Here is a 21016-nt window from a genome sequence, read left to right as displayed (position 1 = left end):
TTCATATAAGGCAGGCCATTCCTCCCAATCACTCCTCTCCAGGTTTCCTAGTCATTGCATAATAGATCAGTGCATGAAATCCTTTTTATAACTCCACCCACTACCTCCAAGAAGGTAGAATACTCCGATCTGCCGTTTGGTGCATACGCACACACAACAAGATTTCCTCACTGCAAGCTGGAGCCATATTGAGGTGACCGTCTTGTTTACTGGGACAAACTCCAGCTATGCTGCCACCGGCTGGGGACTTGTGAGTATCCCCAAACTCACCTGGCACCTCTCACCCCGTGCAACTCCTGAGTAGGAGAGAGACCAACTCCTATCGAGGAGTTTGGTTCCAGATCCCACACTGTGTGTAGAGATGAGTCCAACTATATCTAGCTGGTATCTCTCAACCTCACACACCAGCTCTGGCATTTCCCCCCCTAGCGAGGTTACGCGCCACGTATCAAGAACCAGTTTCCGCTGCCAAGTTCCACAACCCCAAGGGCCGCATTGCCCCCACTCTTTGCCTGACGGGCATTGCACCGCACCCCTACTCTGAATATTGTGGGTGGTGAGCCCACATGATCCTCCCATGCTGCCTTTTTTGGGTTGAGCCTGGCCCGGTTACGTGGGATGCATGGCCAGCAGGCGCTTGCTGTCGGACACTACCCCAATCCTTTCAAGATTTTCATAGAGATGCTTCTTGGATAGTGTTTGTCTGGATCTTCACTCCAGACCTGTTCATCATGGGAGACCCTACTGAGAACTAACAGCTCCCGAAGACATAGCCGTGGAGGTCATGAGACCACACAAGCCCTTCCACCATGATAAGGCCTTGATCCAGGAAGGGTTTAACAAACTGTGCAAGAGTTAAATTCCACCTATAATCACTCTATAAAGTGACAGTAAATATTTGAGAGTCACCTGGCATGTAGTTGTCATTAAAAACACTCTGTTCAATGTGTTTAAGTGTCAAAATACAGTCAGTATTCATGACAAGTTAAAGAATGTGCATTACGCCGACAAGTAGGTAACCAAATATTTTATCTTTAAATGCATATTAAAAAAGATAGATTTATGTGTCATTAACTTTATTTGGTAAACCAGTATGTAAATAGGTAAACAATTCAAAAAATTACAAAAATGTGAGGTTTATTCTCTGCCTTCTACTTTAACCTAACTGTCATTAGCACAAAGAAATCGCAATGTTTTCATTGACTTGATTGTATTTTGCAAATATAAACTTATAAAATATAAGTTTCCAAACAATCATATGTCACATATGTGGAATGAGGCCTGGCAATGTCTTGCTAAAATAACTAGGGCATTGTACATCCCAGGAAAGAAATATGAAATCTAGTGCTATCTGTATGAAAATATTTTGTAGTTTTATGGCTGAAGTAATTCGCTATATAGGTAGTAAGGAACTGTCTAAATTTCATACAGAGATAGGCACAGTGTGAAATCAATTTTTCCTAGAAGCTGTGTTTTGGCTGTAAATACAATGCTACTGGCAACAGCATGAAACTGACTAAACTCACTCTAGATAAGAGGAGTGCTGGAATCTTCAGGAATGTAAGAGTAGGTGAGAGTTGAATCTTTGAAAGTTCCACTATACAATGGATTTTGCCACTTGGCACAGATGTTCACTCCAAATATGACTCTGAAATAAAGGCAACACAAAAGCCCCAGTTCTTTTCAAAGCACAAAGACTGACATTTAATCCTGTCAACAGGTATAAAAGCTAACCTGCAGCTGTGTGAAGCTGCATGAAAGCTGTGTAGTACTTCACCGACTTTTTCATTGCTGTGTCCACAGCTGTCATATCACTTCTACAGCAAGGAAAAGCGCTGTCTCCAAACATTTTTAAAGACAGGTGAAAACTTTTAGTTTGGCATTTTAGTGACCTATTGTATTTTAAAATTTGTCTTCTAGTGCACAAATAAGCTATGTTCGCACAGCAGGACAAAGTGGCACAAATCTGATCTGTTTCTTCATGTTACCTCTATCCATTTATAAACATGTATCTCCATTTTTGTTTAAGCCTTTAATACATCATTTAAACTCAGCAACAGTTCTTCACATTGCATAAAAAGTTCAGGATGAATGGACCAAAAGGAATGCTCCAAAATAACTTATTAAAAATATTTTTACATTGACTTCCATTGAAAGATAAGAAGGTTTTTTCCCTTCTCCTGTAAAGTTACTATTTTGTGAGATGTGTCATTTGTGTGGGTGTGTGAACAGCAAAAATCACACTGAATCAAATTTTTCAGATTGGATTTCACCCACTTTTGTATATTGTATTGAAATCCGATCCATATCTATATGATGTTTACATCACTCCATGGCCATTGCAAATTATGCATTTTCCTTTCAATCTGAAGTGTTTAGGACATGAAAATGGACTTGCCGAATGCATTGTCACTTAAAAAAAAAAATACCGGGGAATAAAAACCATGTGAAACGTCTTAACCATGCCACTCATTTAATAAAAAATACCACCTGAAGCAATAGCACCTGGCTGAGTATGTGGAAAACATTCATATTTGTTTTGTTATTTACTGCAAAGCTTTAAGGTTTTTTTTTTTAATTGTTTATGTTGGCTGTATACAAGCATGAACTCAATTTTCTATTTATACATAATGATAATATTTACTTATTGTTTCTACTGAATGTTTAAAATTATTAAAATGTTTTTTTCAATGTTTATTGATATTACCAAAAATATCATTATCACAAAAATACCCTGAATGTTTCTCTATTATTTTAGCGCCATAGGGCCCACCCCTAATTTCCTTTTAATAAAACTAGCATTACACATTACACTGCAGCCCCATATTACTTCCATGTTTGACAAGAGAAATGCAGTCACCTAATCAAAGCAACTCCTCAAGCAGCTAGGTATCAGGCTGAGTATGTAATTACTCTACAACCCTAATTCCAATGAAGTTGGGACATTGAGTAAAACAAATAAAAACAGAATATGATGATTTGCAAATGCTTTTCAACCTATATTTAATTGAATACACAACAAAGACAAGACATTTAATGTTCAAACAGACAAACTTTATTTTTTGCAAATATTCACTCATTTTGAATTTGAGGCCTGCAGCACATTCCAAAAGAGTTGGGACAGGGACAACAAAAGCCTGGGAATGTTGAAGAATGCTCAAAAACACCTGTTTGGAACATTCCACAAGTGAACAGGTTAATTGGACTGGTTAATTGGCCTGAGCTCATTTGAAGTGGACTGACGCAAAGTGGAAAATTGTCCTGTGGCTCATTTCAAATTGGTTTTGGAAATCATGGATGTCATATCCTCCGGGCCAAAGAGGAAAAGGACTGTCTGGATTATTATCAGCGCAAAGTTCAACAGCCAGCGTCTCTGATGATATGAGAGTGTGTTAGTGCCCATGGCACGTGTAACTTGCACATCTGTGAAGGCACAATTAATGCTGAAAGGCACATACAGATTTTGGAGCAACATATGCTGCCATCCAAGCAACGTCTTTTTCAGGGACATCCCTGCTTATTTCAGCAAGACAATGCCAAGCCACGTTGTGCACATGTTACAACAGTGTGGCTTTGTAGTAAAAGAGTGCGGGTACTAGACCTGTCTCCCATTGAAAATATGTGCTGCATTATGGAGTGTAAAGTATGAAAACGGAGACAGAGGACTGTTGAGTAACTGAAGTTGTACATCAAGCAAGAATGGGGAAGAATTCCACGTACAAAGCTTCAGCAATTAGTGCCCTCAGTTCGCCAATGCTTATTGAGTGTTGTTAAAAGGAAATGTGATGTAACACAATGGTAAACATGCCCCTGTCCCAACTCTTTTGGAATGTTTTGCAGTCCTCCAATTCAAAATGAGTGAATATCTGCAAAAAAATATATAAAATTTATCCATTTGTACATTAGATATCTTGTATTTGTAGTGTATTCAACTGAATATACGTTAAAAATATTTACAAATCATCATATTTTGTTTTTATGTTTTACATAATGTTCCAACTTCATTGGAATTGTGGTTGTAAAATCACTATACTGAAACAAAAGAAATATATACTATATTCAATAGTGCTGCAAAGTATTCATTGTAAATAGTATTCATTGTAAAAAGCAAAACTAAACAAGAAAAATGTTGATGTTTTCACATTCATGACACTCACTCTGTACACCATGTGACTTTACCGTCCTCCACTCCTGTGAACCCTGGTCCTTGTAGTTGACGATGTAGTGTCCAATGGGCACACCTCCATGAGAGTCTGGCTTCATGAAGGTAACCGAAGCGATACGCTGAGACACCGATGCAAACCTAACCGAGTATGGGTTGGATGGCACATCTGGAATCCAGAACAGAATGAGTATAGGTTCAGAGACAATTTCACTTAATGCCTTTAGTAAGTCAAAACAGGAAAGTACATAACAATTTTAATCAGGAATTAACTCAATTCAGAATTTATTTCTCACATTCATATACATATATCTCACTTTAATATAAGATCACCTGAAAACACTAGCTGGAGAAAGAAAAAAAAGATTTGACAGAGAACATAAGTTTTGGAATTCTGCTGTTTTTTCTTACACTGTCTGTTATACAGTATAGTCCAATCTAAAGTACTTGATATATATTTAGTCTAATACTTTCAGTGTAGGAACTCAATGATAAGGGTTTCAAAGAATGAGCAGCTGTCAGCTGATGTAACTAACAAAAAAAAAAAAAAAAAACACAAAAAACACCAACAAAACAAACAAACCCACACTACACTATAGTTTCCTGTTTAATGCATGTACCTCGTAGATATATGGTTTACAAAGAGTTTACAGGTTTCTGCTGGTGAGATTTGGGGTGTAGTGGAACAGTACTTGAACATTTTAGCTTTTAGAAGCAGTATAATCTTAAGCACCACTCTTGCTTCACAGCTTAAAACCTACATACATACATTTCTGGTCATCTTTCAACTGTGAAAAAACAACAACAAAACAGACCTGAAGGGATGGATAGCCTATAAATCTTTGGAAATATATATCACATAAAATAGACTGTATGCAAATCAAACAAAGCTGCAGGTTTTCTCCAAACAAAGGGTTGATTAGCCCAGAACCTAGGCCTCGACATCACTGTGGTTGTGATTATTTGGACTATGAGAAGCATAAAATTCAACCAGCATCTATGACTGAACTTTGAAAGGGTGGAAAAATATCCCTGCACGTTTGCCTGATGAACTGACAGAAGAGTTTCACTGAAATTGATACAATTTGTAATAATGGCAAAAAGTGTATACAGAGAGTAAAGGGAATTATTAAGTGTACCAATATGTTTTAAACTGTTTTATTTATTTATTTTTTTGCCTAACATATAATTAATTAATTGTCTGTAACCGCTTATCCAATTCTGGGTCGTGGTGGGCCAGGAGCCTACCAGGAATTACTGGGCACAAGGCTCGAACACACCCTGGAGGTAGGTCAACACACACACACACACACACACACATACACACACCCTTATGGACATTTGTGTGGCCAATCCACCTACCAACGTGTGTTTTTGGACTGTGGGAGAACCCAGGGGAAACTCACGTGGACACAGGGAGAACACACCAAACTCCATACACACAGTCACCCAGAGTGGGGCTCTAACCCACAACCCCATGACCCTGGAGCTGTGCAACAGCAACACTACCTGTTGCACCCCCGTGCCACTCATTATATTATTGTCATTTAAACTCAGAAACATGTGTAGTATTAAAGATAGTCATTTTATTCAACAATATATAGCCTGACTGAAGATTCAATAAAGAGTACTGTTATGATTCTTTTTATCAGAAATGAGATTAATGAAATTTAGTCTCACTGTATGTATGGGATGGTGTCTGTTGAAAATACTGGCTGTAATACCCATATGTGAGTATTTTGTAAATTATATATATATATATATATATATATATATATATATATATATATATATATATATATATATATATATATATATACACACACCTGCATATGCACATACAGAAGAAAAACGGTACACTCAAAAATTGCTTCAAACATACTTTCACACCTGCACAAGCACACAAACCCTTACATACAGCACAGATAAAAGACGGGGCCATTATATTTATCAGCACTCTGCGCAATCCCGTTATCACACTTTCCTTTATCAGTCTGGGCCACAGGGGCTCAGCAAATCAAAAGAGCCATGTACTGCCCTGCAGAGTCAAACGTGCACACACACACACACACACGTCTGTATTCCTGTCTTTTTGAGCAATCGCCATTGGCTTTGTATAACTACTCTGACTACACATAACCAATGCTAGACCCATAGCCTTTGTCTCAGTCTGAGGAACCAAAATGAAACATTTTGGTAATTTATGAAATTAAAATAAAAAAATTAAAGGTATATTTCTGAATAAATGAATGAATGTAATGTCTTAATAAACGTACAAATTTAAATCAGCCTTCTGCACACTATTTTTCATAGCCATACCGAACACACATGGGGCTTGGTGGAAATCCTTATTTACAGGTGCACCTCTTTGATTGTATTTCAGTTAGGGTCACCCACTCTCTAATTTTAGCCTATAATTTTCTCTCCTGAGACAATTACAGACCGAAATCCTTACTGTTTTTCACCAAATTCAGTAGTTCTCTAGCAATTTTTGTCCTCCCTTGATATGCACCACTGTGTATTGCATATTGTTGTGGTAGGAAAATAAAATACTGATCACTGCTTGTTGCTTTATTTATTATCTCTGTTCATTTTTTACCCTAATCAGAGATCCTCACCCAAATTGTCTGAGTATTAAGTCATATTTATTTGCTCTCGGTGGTAAAAATGCCCAGATATGAGAATTTTGTCTTTATGGAGATGCGCAAAAGTGTTTACAGATGTCCTCCTGAAAAAATTATGTGGTCTAACATGCTCTGCTAGAGAGTTAGACAGTTCAAATATTCTCACTCAATATTCTCAGGCTGCAAGTGAATGAGGTGAATTTGAGTTTATATTTTTATAATTATCTCAGACAACTGAAATACTACTGGGACATAGACGCATAACCTTTTGATGCCTTCTCATCAGGCAATTGGAAAGTGAGTTGTTTATCAAAAAAGACTGTGCTGTCACACTGCTTAATTCTCTTTTACATGATTTCTATTACACAGAAAAGTATGAAATTTTAAAGCTACTGAATTAGATCTGTCTAACTGCTTCATCAGAAAACCATGAAACTTTATTAATTTTACCCAATTTTCTCCCCAATTTAGTCACGGCCTCCGTTAGCAGGGACTCCCCCAGCCTCGCACTACTGATGCTTTTCCATTGGATGGTACCTGCTCTATTCGACTCTACTCATATTTTGGAACCTAGTACCTGGTAACTTTTACACTAGCACAGCTTCCTCCAGTGAAGTGTAGCCAGTGATGTCACAAAACACAGTCTCTAACGCGTCGTCAGAGTTGTTTACTCATGTATTCACATATTGTTTTGGTATTTTGGGACTGAAAACGGCTTTGTCAAGCTTTAGTTCACATGGATGAGTAGTTTTTCCTCTCCTTATTGCACTGTTCAACACTCGCTGGGGTCTTTAATTAGCCACCAATTAATGAAGGATTTTTATCTCTTCAAAAGCTCACCATGTGATTTTACAAGCTGCCATTTTGTTTTGTATAAAAACAAATGGGATCTTTACTGTAGCTTGAAGTTTTTTACAAATGGTTAGTGTGTGCTGGTGAAAAGTCTCACTGGCGTTCTCAGCGTTCTACAAGGTTTTCACATCATGGTTTAGTCCCTACAAGGTGAGCCTGGAACCATTAGCAAGCAGGTACGAAAAAAGAACCCGGTTTCAGGTACCAACACTTACCTATGGCAATTTTATACTGCATGGTACCTAATCTATTTGGCTCAGCACTCCTCAACACAATTTTCAGCCCTGGTCACTGATAGCTTTTCCATTAGCACAGCTTCCCTGTGAAATGTAGCTGGTAACATTGCCACAAAACCATAACAATGGCAGCTGTAACAAAAAGTGAACATTTCATTGCATTATGTCAGTATTGGCTACCCATGGTGAGTGATCTACTCAGCCCAAAGAGAGTGAGGCTACATATGCTCTGGGACACACACAGCCCACCTTAGACAGATGAAAGGTCCAAAGCTGAGAGGTCCAGAAATATAAACTTATCTCCACACTAGAGACTGCAGACAGCAGAAAATTCATGGCGACAGATTTCTTCAGACATCACAGAAGGAATAAAAATATGGCAAAAAAGAAAAATAGGGAAGCCTCCCAAAAAGAAGAAGAAAAAAAAACCCTCACTATGAGAAGGGAAAAAAAAAAGCTGGTGGTGTTACCTTCCAGGCACCACATGTAAACTATGCTCTGTTCCAATCAGTGCCCAACTCCCTAAATACTGCACTTTACTGATTTATAAATCTAAAAGTACTACGTTGGGTTGTTTGGGCATGTGTACATACAGCCCTTGTGCTTTGGTGGTGTAACTGCTGAGCAACACAGATGCCAACGCACAAGTATAAATGCTCACAACAACATAGGGTACTTGTGGCCTAGGTTTAATTATGGTTCAAGTATGGTGCTCCAGGAAATTACCAGATGAATTCCATGCATTTCTGTATATCACACGTTAGGCTACAAAGCCAATACACTCAGTGGATCATGATGAGTGCTGTGACTCAAATGAGTGACACACACAGGGCAGGGCTCCAGATATCGCTGTCCTGGGGACAGTAAAATCAAAGGATGTGATAGTGATAATATTGCATGCCCCACTTTTAAGTTTTATATTTGTTAAAAAACTTTGACACATCCAATAAATTTCATTCAACTTCACAATTGTGTCCCACTTGTTGATTCTTCACAAAATATTAAAATGTTATATCTTTATGTTTGAAGCCTGAAATGTGGCAAAAGGTTGAAAAGTTCAAGGGGGCCAAGTACTTACGCAAGGCACTGTATGTATGCATTTTTTCCCCCAAAATCATTGTTTTATTTGTCAATTTTACTTGAAATTAAAAAAGTACATTTCATTTATAGTATTTGTAATTTATAAATCTTGTTGAATTATATTAAAATGCAAATTAAAGGGTAATTTGATTTGAAATTTTGTTAAATACATATATTGCTATATCTACAAGGATACTTCAATATGCAGGATATGGCACTTATCATAATGCAGGTTATACATTAAGTTTCGGACCTTGGTTTGAGAAAATCTTCTCTAACTGGACTTTAATGAATATTAATTAAATACTCCTGGCCTCTGTGAAAGGTGTTGCTGTCTAAAGGCTGATTTATGCTTGAGTCAACACAAAGTGGGTGTCAACAGTGATGAATGAATGAATAAATTAATTAATACTAATTGCTTCCTAAACACATAATAATAATAATAATAATAAATACATAGACGTTAACATTTTCAAAGTGGTATGTCTCATTTTTTTTAAGTGCTGGGACATTTAGCAGGTACAGTGTGACCAGTGAAATGTCCTCATAACATCAAATGCTTGAGTTTTTCCATTATGTGGATGACATTTATTCCTCACAAAGAGCTGCATACATGCCCCCCCACCCACAGTCATACTGCAAATTAATATAACTCTTGCTTCTTCTTTCACAAGATCTTCCTCTGCCAAAAATGTCTTCTATGACATTTCCCTGTTAGTATAAATGTCACCTCCGTTCTTTACTCCCCTGAATAATGATGCCTCACTATATTCTTACTGTTCTTTAGAAGAAAAAGCTTCCTGTTCTCCTAATTACCAGTTACAGCATACCAGTTCTACACCAGTTCTCAATCATAATACCATCTCATTTCCCTCCCTTCCATTCACACCACTGCAGGGGGAACAATCCTACAAAGAGCCATCAGTGAATTATTCAGACCTCCTTTTATCCCCCAATGAAACCCTTTTCTGATTGCAGTAAGTCTTAGCTTTAATGGCTAAACTGGAGCTTGCAAATAGTTTCATCAGAGATTCTTTCCTACGACTCGCATGTGTGACTTTAGTGCTGATCTTTGCCTCACATATAGCTACAATTCATTTTTTCCCCCTCCAAAAAAAAAAAAAATCTAGCATCTTTTCTTCCTTCCCTGCTGCCTCCTGTTATGTTCATTTTGAAGGAAAAGGCCCAGACCATGCTTAGAATACCAAAGGCATGGTTTCTGTTTTAGGAGGGAGAAAGAAAGCATCAGTTCATTCGGATGTGACTATAGGACTTGATGCTAAATCACATCTAGGCGTTGCAACTGCTGGCCTTTGTGAGGTGTGGGCGCATCTTCTCAGTGGTTGTCTTCCGTTTAAAAATAGCCTGTTTTTGCAAATGATGCCTTTTAGTGTTTTAGAGCCAATGTCTAATATCACATGACACAGTGGTGTATCACAGTGGGTAATACCACTGACTCTGAGCAGAGGACTTCCCTGCAAGCACACCTTTCTACAATGAACAAGACTCGTATCACTACATTTACCTACATATTTAACAGGACTGCTATGTCAACTGCCATAAATGTAAATGCAATAGTGAATCAGCCTGTTCAAAACACGCCCCTGAAGATCAGCTAAAGCAGCACTGCGAGGATAAAAATAATTATAATAATAATTAAAAAAAAAAAAAAAAGAACAGCTTAATCCATGGGAATACAATCAAGTATATATTAACTTCTATCCCAGGTTATTGATCATGAAAAAACATTAAATCAAAAGTACAAAACTGCAATTATAAATTATTATAATTACAATAGTGTTATGTAAACATGTGAAAAAAAATTCAATGGATTTGCACATCTGCATAGCTGCATATCTGGAGAATATCTGGACTGCCTCAAATCCCACAAATAAGTGTGTTATGGGCTGCTTATATCAGAAACCGAGTTTAAACAATTGATTCTTATTTTGTTGTTCTTTTGATGGAATAAGAGAAATCAACAGAATTATTTGCCCCTCTAATTAACCATCTCCAAAAGTCCAAACACATGGTTACACCATGTAAAATAGACAAAATGCAAGAGAAATGAAAGAACCAAGTAAAATAAATAATATCAATTAAAAAAATAAATGAAATGGCAAAAGTGACAGTGGAGAATGAAGGAAAGGTGGATGTGAGCTGTGGCCCATAATTACAAAGATGGGTGCTAAAACCAACTGTTCTGAACAGGGATGTTTATGTCTGCTAAGAATCATGCTGTGTGGTTTTATCTTTGTGTTATTTTGACCACCTAATTTACAGACATTTCATTAAGACACACGGGAACTATGTTAAGTTGGGGAAAAGGGGCATGCACCTGTAAGGCTTTTTTTTTTTTTTTTTTTTAATTTTATATTTGTGCCAGGCCTGCTGGAAGTTTAAGGCTATCTTCCTTCCCATTAAAAGTAATAAAGGAATGCAAGGGAAGATAGTGTTTATTACCAGTATGAACAAAGTGAGAAGAATGTGCTGTTCCTTGGTCATTAATTACTACATAAAGCCAGGTTAAGCTCTTTACCTGTTAATGGTTTTCAGTGGGTATTAAAAAAAAGGCATCACATAACTGATTGCTTTCTCTTTGGGTTACAGTTATTTTTTTGTTTAGTTTTTTTTTTTTTTTTTTTACTATCGGCAAAAGACAAAGCCTTTGTATTTAGGCTTAGAAACAAAATAAATAAATAAATAAATCCACTTCAACAAAGCTTTGGCCCAACTAATTTTTTAATTTTTGACCAATTCTTTTGGTTAGTACTTCATAAAATGTTCAGGTAAAACTGATTGATCAACTTTTAATAATTAAAGTGTGTTTATCAGACATAACATCAATATACTTATCAATATAAACATATAAAAAGACATAATGAACAAAACAAAAATAAAATGCGTATGGATTGGTCTTCAGCATCACTGACGTGAGATCGGTGACAGGTTTAAGTGGCTGCAGTATCAGCTTCTAATCTCCTAGGAAGCCTGTAGTCCAGTTGTTAGAACATTTCTATGAGGTTTAATGGCATTCAGCCACTGCTCCAATGTACAAACCTTTGGATTACCTAAGCAGTTCATATGTAACATATCTACATCTTCGTAATGGCACATCAGAATTCATTCACTGATTTATCCATTCTTTAATTCCATTTTATTTATTTATTATTATTATTATTATTTGTTTTTTTATGGAGGCAAGGTGGTGGTGTGTGCGGTGGGTGTAATAAATTTAGAGCACCCTTTAACATCTAATACTATTGTCTCACTATGACTGCCTTATTTTGAAGCCATGCATATCTTATGGACCTCAATTCTGAACACACATCTGTGTTTATATCTTATTCCCCCATATTTGTCTGGTGAGAAACAGCCGACTCTCAGTGGCGTTACTTGGCAGGGTATTTGGAAACTTGCAACACTCTTTCAAAATCATTAGCTTTGAAGACAAATTGTTCACAGCATGACAGACACATGTCAGAGGAGAGATGATGCCATTCCTAATTTCATGGCCCCCAGAGCTCTCTTTTTAAGCCATATTTTTAATTAAGTTTGCAGCCGGAACCCAGCATGATGCCTCTTATTTTACGCGTTGCCTGATCGGCTTAAAAGTATAGCCCCTCTTTATTTTTGACCATTCATGTTTGCGGGAGGATTTATTGTGCCAGTTTATTTAACAGCTGGATTGGCATTTGTGATCAGGAATTAACCAACAACCACCTCACCTCACTAATGCTCTCAGTGGGGAATGCAACCAAATCCACACAGTAATATTTTAACATACAGTGTAAAACCATCCCAGAAATGTAGAAATGTAATGCATTCATTTTAAAAGGGTATAGTGTTTTACTCTCTCATACTTTTGGATTTTAAATGGAATTAAATGAAATACATGGCACTAAACGGAATTGAGCCAACTGTGTGTCATTGCAATAACATGGCCATACACGTGCATATTGCAAGGTCTCTAGATCAAATATAAACATTGTAAGTTATACATCGTCAAGCTTCATACAATTGCTTGCATATTTATGGCCACACGAGTGCTTATGTAATAGGAATCCTGGAAGTCAAAGAATGACAGCAATATCCTCTTTGCTTTATGAAGTCTAAGTCATTTTGATCTGAGCCTGAGTGGATTGGACCACTCCACAGTGAATGAGGCCCAGTAAATTAGCCAGCTCCCTGCTAAATCAAATGGCCTAGCTGCAGATTATCTTAGGCTAAATAAGCATCAGGCTGCTCTAGAGTATTGTTCTGGGAAATGTATAAATCCCTTTTGAAAAGCAGGTGATGTAGTTGAGATAAAAGCTTAAAGCTTAGATAAAGAATAGACCAAGGTTATAACTCGACAATTCTCCCAAATATTTTCACTGGAAGGATTTTAAAAGGGCTTAATCTTAGCCCAAGAATCTAGCCCTCAAACTGCAATTTGAAAGATTTTCACTCTGATTTGGGCCCTATGGATAGATCTTACACTTTCAATTGCCTTGATGCAAGGAAGATTCCTTCAAGGCCTAAAAGTGTTTTTTATGCAATTATTTCTAAAAGCACTTATACTAGCCACTGTTAAGAAAAGCAAATCATAAAAAATCATCCTATTCAGGCACCATGTCCTATACTCTTACCATAGACCCAGTCCAGTAATAATATGCCAACCTCCTTGTTACTACACTCACTGTCCATTCTCTTACCTCCACTGACCAAACAGGAGCATGTTATAGTTTTACAATTACAGAACGTAGTTCACGTGCATACATTCTTATCCAAATTTTACCCTGTTCTTCAATGGTCAGGACCACCACAGAGCAGGTATGATTTGGCTGGTGGTAAATTCTCAGTGCTACAGTGACATGGATTAGTTGTGTTAATGTGCTTTGTGCTGGTATGAGTGGATCAGACACAGCAGTGCTGCTCACGTTTTTAAACACTGTGTCCTCTCACTGTCTACTCTGTTAGACGCACCTACCTCATAGACGTAAAGTCAGAAACAGTAGCTCATTTGTCATTTCAGAGCTTGCATTTGTCATCCTCTAGTCCTTCACCTACTGTCTACAGGACGCTGTTGGCAGGATGTTTTGAGTCGGCAGAGAGGATTTGGCAAATTTTTCATGGGCGCAACCCACATACTCAACTCTACTGCTCATCCCACAAATGCATGTTCCTTACAAATGAGGCACCATTTAAAAGGGAAATTAACAGGCTTTCCAATGGTATAAGATTTATTGCCAAGAAGCACTGTTACAACAAAGAAATAATCTACCAAAGACAAATTTCCTTACTTTTTGTGCTATGTTGATGTTTGGTTACAAAGGGAAAGATAAATACAGAAGCACTGAAGGGTGCAATGAAAACAAAGTAGAAACTGTTTCACATTATTATTTGTTTTCTGCTTCTACAACACATCAAAAACTAAAGAAGCTCTGATGGGCAAATATTCACTATTTTTTTCTTCCTTGCTCTTTTTTTTTTTTTTTTTTTTTTTTGAGGCTGTTGAGGTGAGCCTGAGATATCAAAATTTTTTATGGCTAACATTTAGCATGTTACAAAAAGTTCTGACAATGACAAGCAGGTGGCTGCATATTATTTTCACTTACCTCTCACGGTTTCATTGAGACAAGAGTAAATAATAAACAAAAAAGCAAAAAAAAAACCCTCCAGGCATCCGATGAACTGGGATGGGGAAAATTTCAGTAGTGCTAAGTGCTAACATTTAGCATGCTGTACCACAAGGGAGCAGTCCAAACTCAATAGACTCCCAATGGCAGACACTCAACTGAGTTAGTTTTCTCACCTTTTTAAAGGAAATGTCTACAATTGTGGGGAAACACGGTTCTCTCTGACTGTTTAAATTCACAAGCTGTGCATCTTTTAAGATGTGGAAAAAAATGACTATGCTTTGCACATGGCTGAAAGTAGCTTGCCTGTAAATTTTTGTTCACTTCTTGAATTACAACAGAAACCCTTTGGTGAGAAAAACATCTGAATTTTATAAAAAGTGTTTTTTGATTACAATCATGAACGTTGCCCTTAAAAAGGGAGAAAAAAAACTAAACAATAAATGTTTCTTGGCGGCTAAATTTGTACAAGTGATGCTAGAAATGTTTTTGCAGGCAGACAAAATAAATAATGTGGAACTATTTTTTTTTCTTCATACTCTTTAGGGCTTCTGTAGATAACAGACTGGCTTCGATACTTAATTACTTTCAGTTAAGACTTGAACAGCCTCACTGTTCTTCTGTAGAAAGTGAGTTTTCACAGAAAAAAAAATAGCTTGCACTTATTTTGATCCACATAGTAAAAAAAAAATATCCATAAAAAAGCAAATCATTCCTACACTAGATAATATTCATTCATTCATTTATTCATCGTCTGTAACCACTTATCCAGTTCAGGGTTGCGGGGGCCTCCAGAGCCTAGCTGGAATCACTGGGCGCAAGGCAAGAACACACCCTCCAGGAGGGTGCATCAGTCCTTCACAGGGCAAAACACACTCACACATTCCCTCTCACACAATCACACCTTCAGACATTTTCAGTTGCCAAAACAGTGTCCAAAAAACACGTTTGTTTTTGGACTGTGGGAGGAAACTGGATCTCCTGGAGGAAACCCACACGGACACAGGGAGACCACACCAAACTCCTCACAGACAGTCAACCGGAGCAGGACTTGAACCCCTAACCTCCAGGTCCCTGGAGCTGTGTGTCTGTGACACTACCTGCTGAGCCATTGTGCCACCCACGACTTTTCTGAATGCATATGCTAAGTTATATATGAGTGTATACTAGTTATACACTCATATTTTTAAAAGGTCCTAGTAAAGTCCCTACACTGAAAAAAGTGTCCATTATTGTTCTTTTGGCTAGTTCCCACTAGTTCCACAATAACTTTAAGCCTGCTACAAGGTGTAGAAATTGAAAACGGTCCAGTGCAATGGTGTACGGATATTATTCTGAAATTAAACTTTACAAGAACAAAAGACATGAAAACCTACTTCGAAAGTGCCCCAGTTTTCATCACCTCTTCTGATCAACAATATAGCAATTGACTTTGTAGACAGTTACCTGGGGACAGCTAGTAATGATAAGACATCCTTTCATGTGACAACTGATATAATTTGTAATTTGTAAGGGCAGCAGACATGGTTAAACAAGGTCAGTAATTAAATATATGATATAAGACATAATGATAGAATGCCAGTGTGTGTGGATTGTAAAGTATCTAGAAAGGCGCCATATAAGTGTAACAATAGATAATGATACCTACACTGACTTTCATGATGAGATATAAGCCTAAATAAAATCTGTAAAAGCATTATTTGTCCAAAAACTTTCAAAAATGACATTGATTAATGAGGATTTTATCACAGCAACACATTCTCCTCAGAACAGAGGTCAAGAATGTCAGACTCTGGAAAGGTCAGAACAAGACCCACACCTACTTCTTGACCCAGGCTGACCCTTTCTTTGACCTCCCTTCTCCTAAACCTTGAACAAGGATATTGTGGTTAAACACACACCTGCCTGGGCTAAAATAAACTCCTGATATCGAGCACCAATGTTGTTCCTGGCCGTACAGTTGTAGCGGCCAAAATCCCTGTCGGACATTGGGGTGACCTGTACACAAACAGAAAACCAGACAGGGAGAAAGCAGAAGAGAAAGAATATTGATTATGTTGGAAATTATTGGCTAATAAACTCTATACCCTCTCAATGTCATTTTACAGTCATCTATAAAATGCTTTATGAGAAAGTTCAGCACGTGTTGCCCATTAAATCACATCCATACATTAATCTAACATGTTTATTAAAGGCACTGGCAGTAATGCATTAAACCCATCAAACGATGCTACTGTGCAGTATGTTCTCATCTTGCTGATTTCATCAAGAACTTAAAGAGGTTAGAAAAAAGTTGACTTTGCTTTGCAGGTTCCATAGGTATTAGGTCATGAAGTGTCACAACAACTACTCACAATGCTCCTTTAATTTACCAAAGGATTAGATATTTTGCATGGAGGAAATATGAAAAATTTGTATTTTTATCACTGTAGAAAATGTGTTAAATTGTTTACATGTAATCATCAGACCTTAACCGTAAAATGCATATCTAATTAGAAATTACCTCTAGTAATGACCTTCCCTCTGCAGTATGTATGCGTGTATTGCTGGAGCCTTCATTGGAGATGGTGAATCTGTCTCGTCTCCAAAGCATACTAGCCGGGGGATTGGACATCACATCACAGCTAATATTCACTGGATTACCTTCCCACGAGTAGAAGATTGTGTGATTGATCTGGAACTTGGGTGCATCTGGAAAAAATAAGTGATTAGAATAAGATTTAGAGCAATTTTTTCAAGCAGCAATTAGAGAAAATCAGTGTTTTTATACAAAACCCATTTCCAGAAAATATGAGACACAGGATAATACATGAGGAAAACAAAATGCAATTAATTTGTATTTCAACTGATTTCAATAGCTCCACATTTCTGGGTTTCCATTATAAATGTTTTTCATTTCATAATATACCAATTGTTTTTCAACTGGTGACAGGTCTGGACTAGTTTGACTCCCAGACTCTTTCAGTAAGCTGTTGTAGTGCAGAATTACAACAAGCAGAATGTGGATGGGCCTTACTGAAATATTTAACACCTTCTCTTAAAAAGATATTGTCTGGACAGCAACATGTTGCTCCAAAAACTGTATCATTCAGCTTTAGCGGTTCCTTCACAGATATTAATTTATGTGCCCCATCACAGATGCTGGCTTTTAAACTGTGTGCTTATAGCATGCCAGATTGTCCCTCCTGCTTTTTTTTATCTTATTTAGCTTGAAGGACATTCATTTGAAATCATGAATGTCATGAATGAATAAGTTTTTTTAAAAAAGTGAAATTTTTATTCGTCAGAATACAGGAGTTTCCAATTTTCCTTAGTCCACCTAAAATGAGCTCAGGCCCTAGAAGGCAGCGTTTCTGAAACTTGTTTATGTGTTTTTCTTTGCATGACTTATGCGTTCTTTTTTTTAACTTGCATGTGGGATGTAGTTACAAATCACACACAGTTGTTTTGGGAAATGCTTTTATGAACCTAATTATGTCACTGACCTATTGCCACACTTAAGCTAAATCTACTTTAATATTCTTGTTGCCCTAACCTTTTTGGAATATATGGCATATATTAAAAAAAAAAAAAAAAAAAAAAAAAAAAAAAAAAAGAATTTTCTTTTCAGTTTCAACATTAGAAATATTATCTTTGTACTATTTTCATTTAAATATAAGGTTGAAAAATGATTTTCATATTACTGTATTCTCTTTTAATTTACATTTTGCACAGCTTCCCAACTTTGAAATGGAGTTAATACAAGACTTCAGACACCCGGTCTAGTCTTCTACAAACATGCTTTTTTGGTGAAATATTTCAATATATGCAATAAATCTATTTCAGGGCTACTGATTCTTTGAGACCCAATGCTATGCAGTGTTTTCCAAAACTCTGAGTGTGTGCCATAAAATTAATAATCTGGGCTTTTCAGCCAAAACCACTTGACGCTTCACAGATGACATGCAAACATAAAGATGTAACTGATACTCAAATTTTAAACAATATTCTCTATCATTAATTCTGATCCCAAAGGGGACAATGCAATGTCTGGCAGAAAAGAGCTGATGATGCCTGAGGAGCAACATGTAGTCTGCTATTACAGTTGACCAGTGGTTCCCAAAGTGGGGGACATGGTGCTTTTGCGGAGGACAATAAATGAGATACAGGATTTATGTCACTTCCACTGTAAAGGTGAATTCCGTTTAGTTCAATAAGATGTTGAAAGTTTTTATGCATTACAAAGAATTCCAGCGGTGTCTGGAAACAAAACACGTTTATGTGTGTGTTGGAGTGGGGCCAAGGGTTGGTGCGGGGGGATTTTGCAAAATATTCTCATCTACATCTACAGAAGTGAGGCACTGTGGATATAGTGTAGGAACCACTGCAGTAGGTTTTAATCATAGAAATTATTAGTGCTAGTAAAATACATTTTATATATCTTCTATAGAAATATGTACAAACTACTCTTTGACCCAGAATGAACCGCAAAGCATTCAATCACAGCTAAATGCTTCAGGAAAGGCCACCACATCATTGCCTGTTATATCAGCAAAGCTTTGAGCTTCCCAGGACTTGGATTTATTTGTCTGTCTAATAGTATGCACTGATGAACAACACCCACGACTGACATAACTTTAAACCAACCCCCGATCCCTCTTTATGTGAGAGAAGTGCCAAGCAGAGACCTTGGAGTCGATAGGGCGAAGTATAACAATAATGCATGCTTAGCGGGGAGAAATGAACAATGGTGCTAGCTAGCTAGCAGCACTCTCAGACTGTAGGGCTGCAAGTCAAGGTGGCATTATGTCTATTTTATGCCACTCGCAGTATTCCATTAAAGAGATTGATGCCGTGGCCCTCTGTCATGTCGGAGGACAGGCGAGGTTGTTGAGGAGCGCTTCTAGACTAAATAAATGAGTTCATTAGCAGCCTGGCAACGGTTGACTAGCTCCTGCCATGCTTAGTCAGAGCACATTTTTTCACAAACGGCCCTCCCGATCCACATCAACCAGCACTTCTCTGAGTGGGGTGAGGATTGTGAAGGAGGAACGGTGATGTCAAGGGCATGGGCCTTGTTGGTTGGGCGGTTTTGATTATAACTGTGTTTGACTGACATAGCCAAATCTATCCGAGCTAACCCCACTGGAAATTAGCATTTCGTTATACTGTGTCATCAGAAAACATCCCAAGCCTTACACCTACACCACAGATATCTGATATGTTCAGTGAAATAATCCAGACGTTCTCAACGCCCTGCAATTTCACCCAACTGCCTGACACTGAAGGCTGCAATCAAGAAGATTTGCTTTTGCTTCCTCCATTTAATTTTCAGATGCTGTGTCCCCTATCACTGCCATTGTCAAATCACACTCTGAAGTTCATTGTCAGAAAAAAAAGATATTTTACAGGTACATTATTATCACTAAATGTACAAACAGTGTAAATATATCTTTAAAATGCACAACAGTGGTGTTAAAGTCAAGGTGTGTGTTCCCATAATATACATACTTTTCTCTAAAAGGAGAGGTGAAAATTTGTAAGCTTACATAATATTAGCTTATTAATATGTAATATAAAAAGTAGGGCTGCAACTAATGATTATTTTGATAATCAATTAATCTGTCGATTTTTTTTTTTTTTTTTGATTAATCGATTATTAATCGGATAAAAAGGGAGACAAGCCAAATTTGGTTTCCTGTCTGTTACTAGCATATTCAGGATACCGTCAGTGAGTACAGCTCCTTGCTGTGGTGTGCAGATCTTCTTCAAAATATTAAAAAATGTTACTCTGAATATAACTGCCACCAAATTTAAGGTGGAACGGAAAACTCGCTAAATACAAGAGTGATATAAATTTACTAAAAATGAGACATCTTTTTTTAACTACTCTAGCAGGCTCTAGTGACATTGAGTGAGATAAAAACTAACATCGCTAACGTTAGCTTGACTAAAACTACGGCCTGTTTTGGAACTGCTGGTCGAGCTGACACATTTAAGGTGGAAGAGAAAACTCGGGGGAGACATGCTAAGGCTTGTTCGCTAAACGCGAGTGTAATATCAATGTACTAAGAAAAACAAATGTTGTTTAACTACTCTAGCAGGCTCTAGTAACATTGAGTGAGAGAAAAAGTAGAATTAGCTTACTATACTTAATCTCTTTCACACATAGCTCCAACAGGTTTCCTTTTCAGGTGCCTCATGCAGTGATGTTGTGCTGCCGTGCCACGCGAGATCAGCTGTGCACATTTTGCACCTAACGCTGTTCCTTGAAGGCGTTAATGTTAAGTGTTCCCATACTTTTGATGACTTGGGTCGTACATTTTTCTCTCTGCTTGTGCTAACATTATCCTCTGCTGTGACCACCTCTGCCATTTTTCAAACCCTTCTTCCAGAGTTTGTCACGTGTAGCAACTGTACCTATGTGTATAATAACTTAGACCCAACTAATCGATTATTAAA

The 21016-nt window shown here is 37.4% G+C and overlaps 1 protein-coding gene across 5 annotated transcripts in view; it reads right to left on the bottom strand.

Moving 5' to 3' along the window:
- LOC136686356 (neural cell adhesion molecule 2-like) overlaps positions 1 to 21016 on the bottom strand; it is a 463525-nt gene that overhangs the window by 50890 nt on the left and 391619 nt on the right. For all 5 annotated transcript variants that reach the window (XM_066660073.1, XM_066660071.1, XM_066660072.1 and 2 more), the window contains exons 10-12: positions 17079 to 17266; positions 16477 to 16573; positions 4158 to 4331 (exon numbers count right to left, since the gene is read on the bottom strand). In XM_066660073.1, coding sequence (XP_066516170.1) covers positions 4158 to 4331; positions 16477 to 16573; positions 17079 to 17266 — 459 coding nt within the window. The remainder of the gene's footprint in view (positions 1 to 4157; positions 4332 to 16476; positions 16574 to 17078; positions 17267 to 21016) is intronic.

The sequence above is a fragment of the Hoplias malabaricus genome, chromosome 2 (genome assembly GCF_029633855.1).
Source record: "Hoplias malabaricus isolate fHopMal1 chromosome 2, fHopMal1.hap1, whole genome shotgun sequence".
Taxonomy (NCBI): domain Eukaryota; kingdom Metazoa; phylum Chordata; class Actinopteri; order Characiformes; family Erythrinidae; genus Hoplias; species Hoplias malabaricus.
The sequence above is the reverse complement of the archived record's forward strand: the minus strand, read 5'-3'. Positions and strand labels throughout refer to the sequence as shown.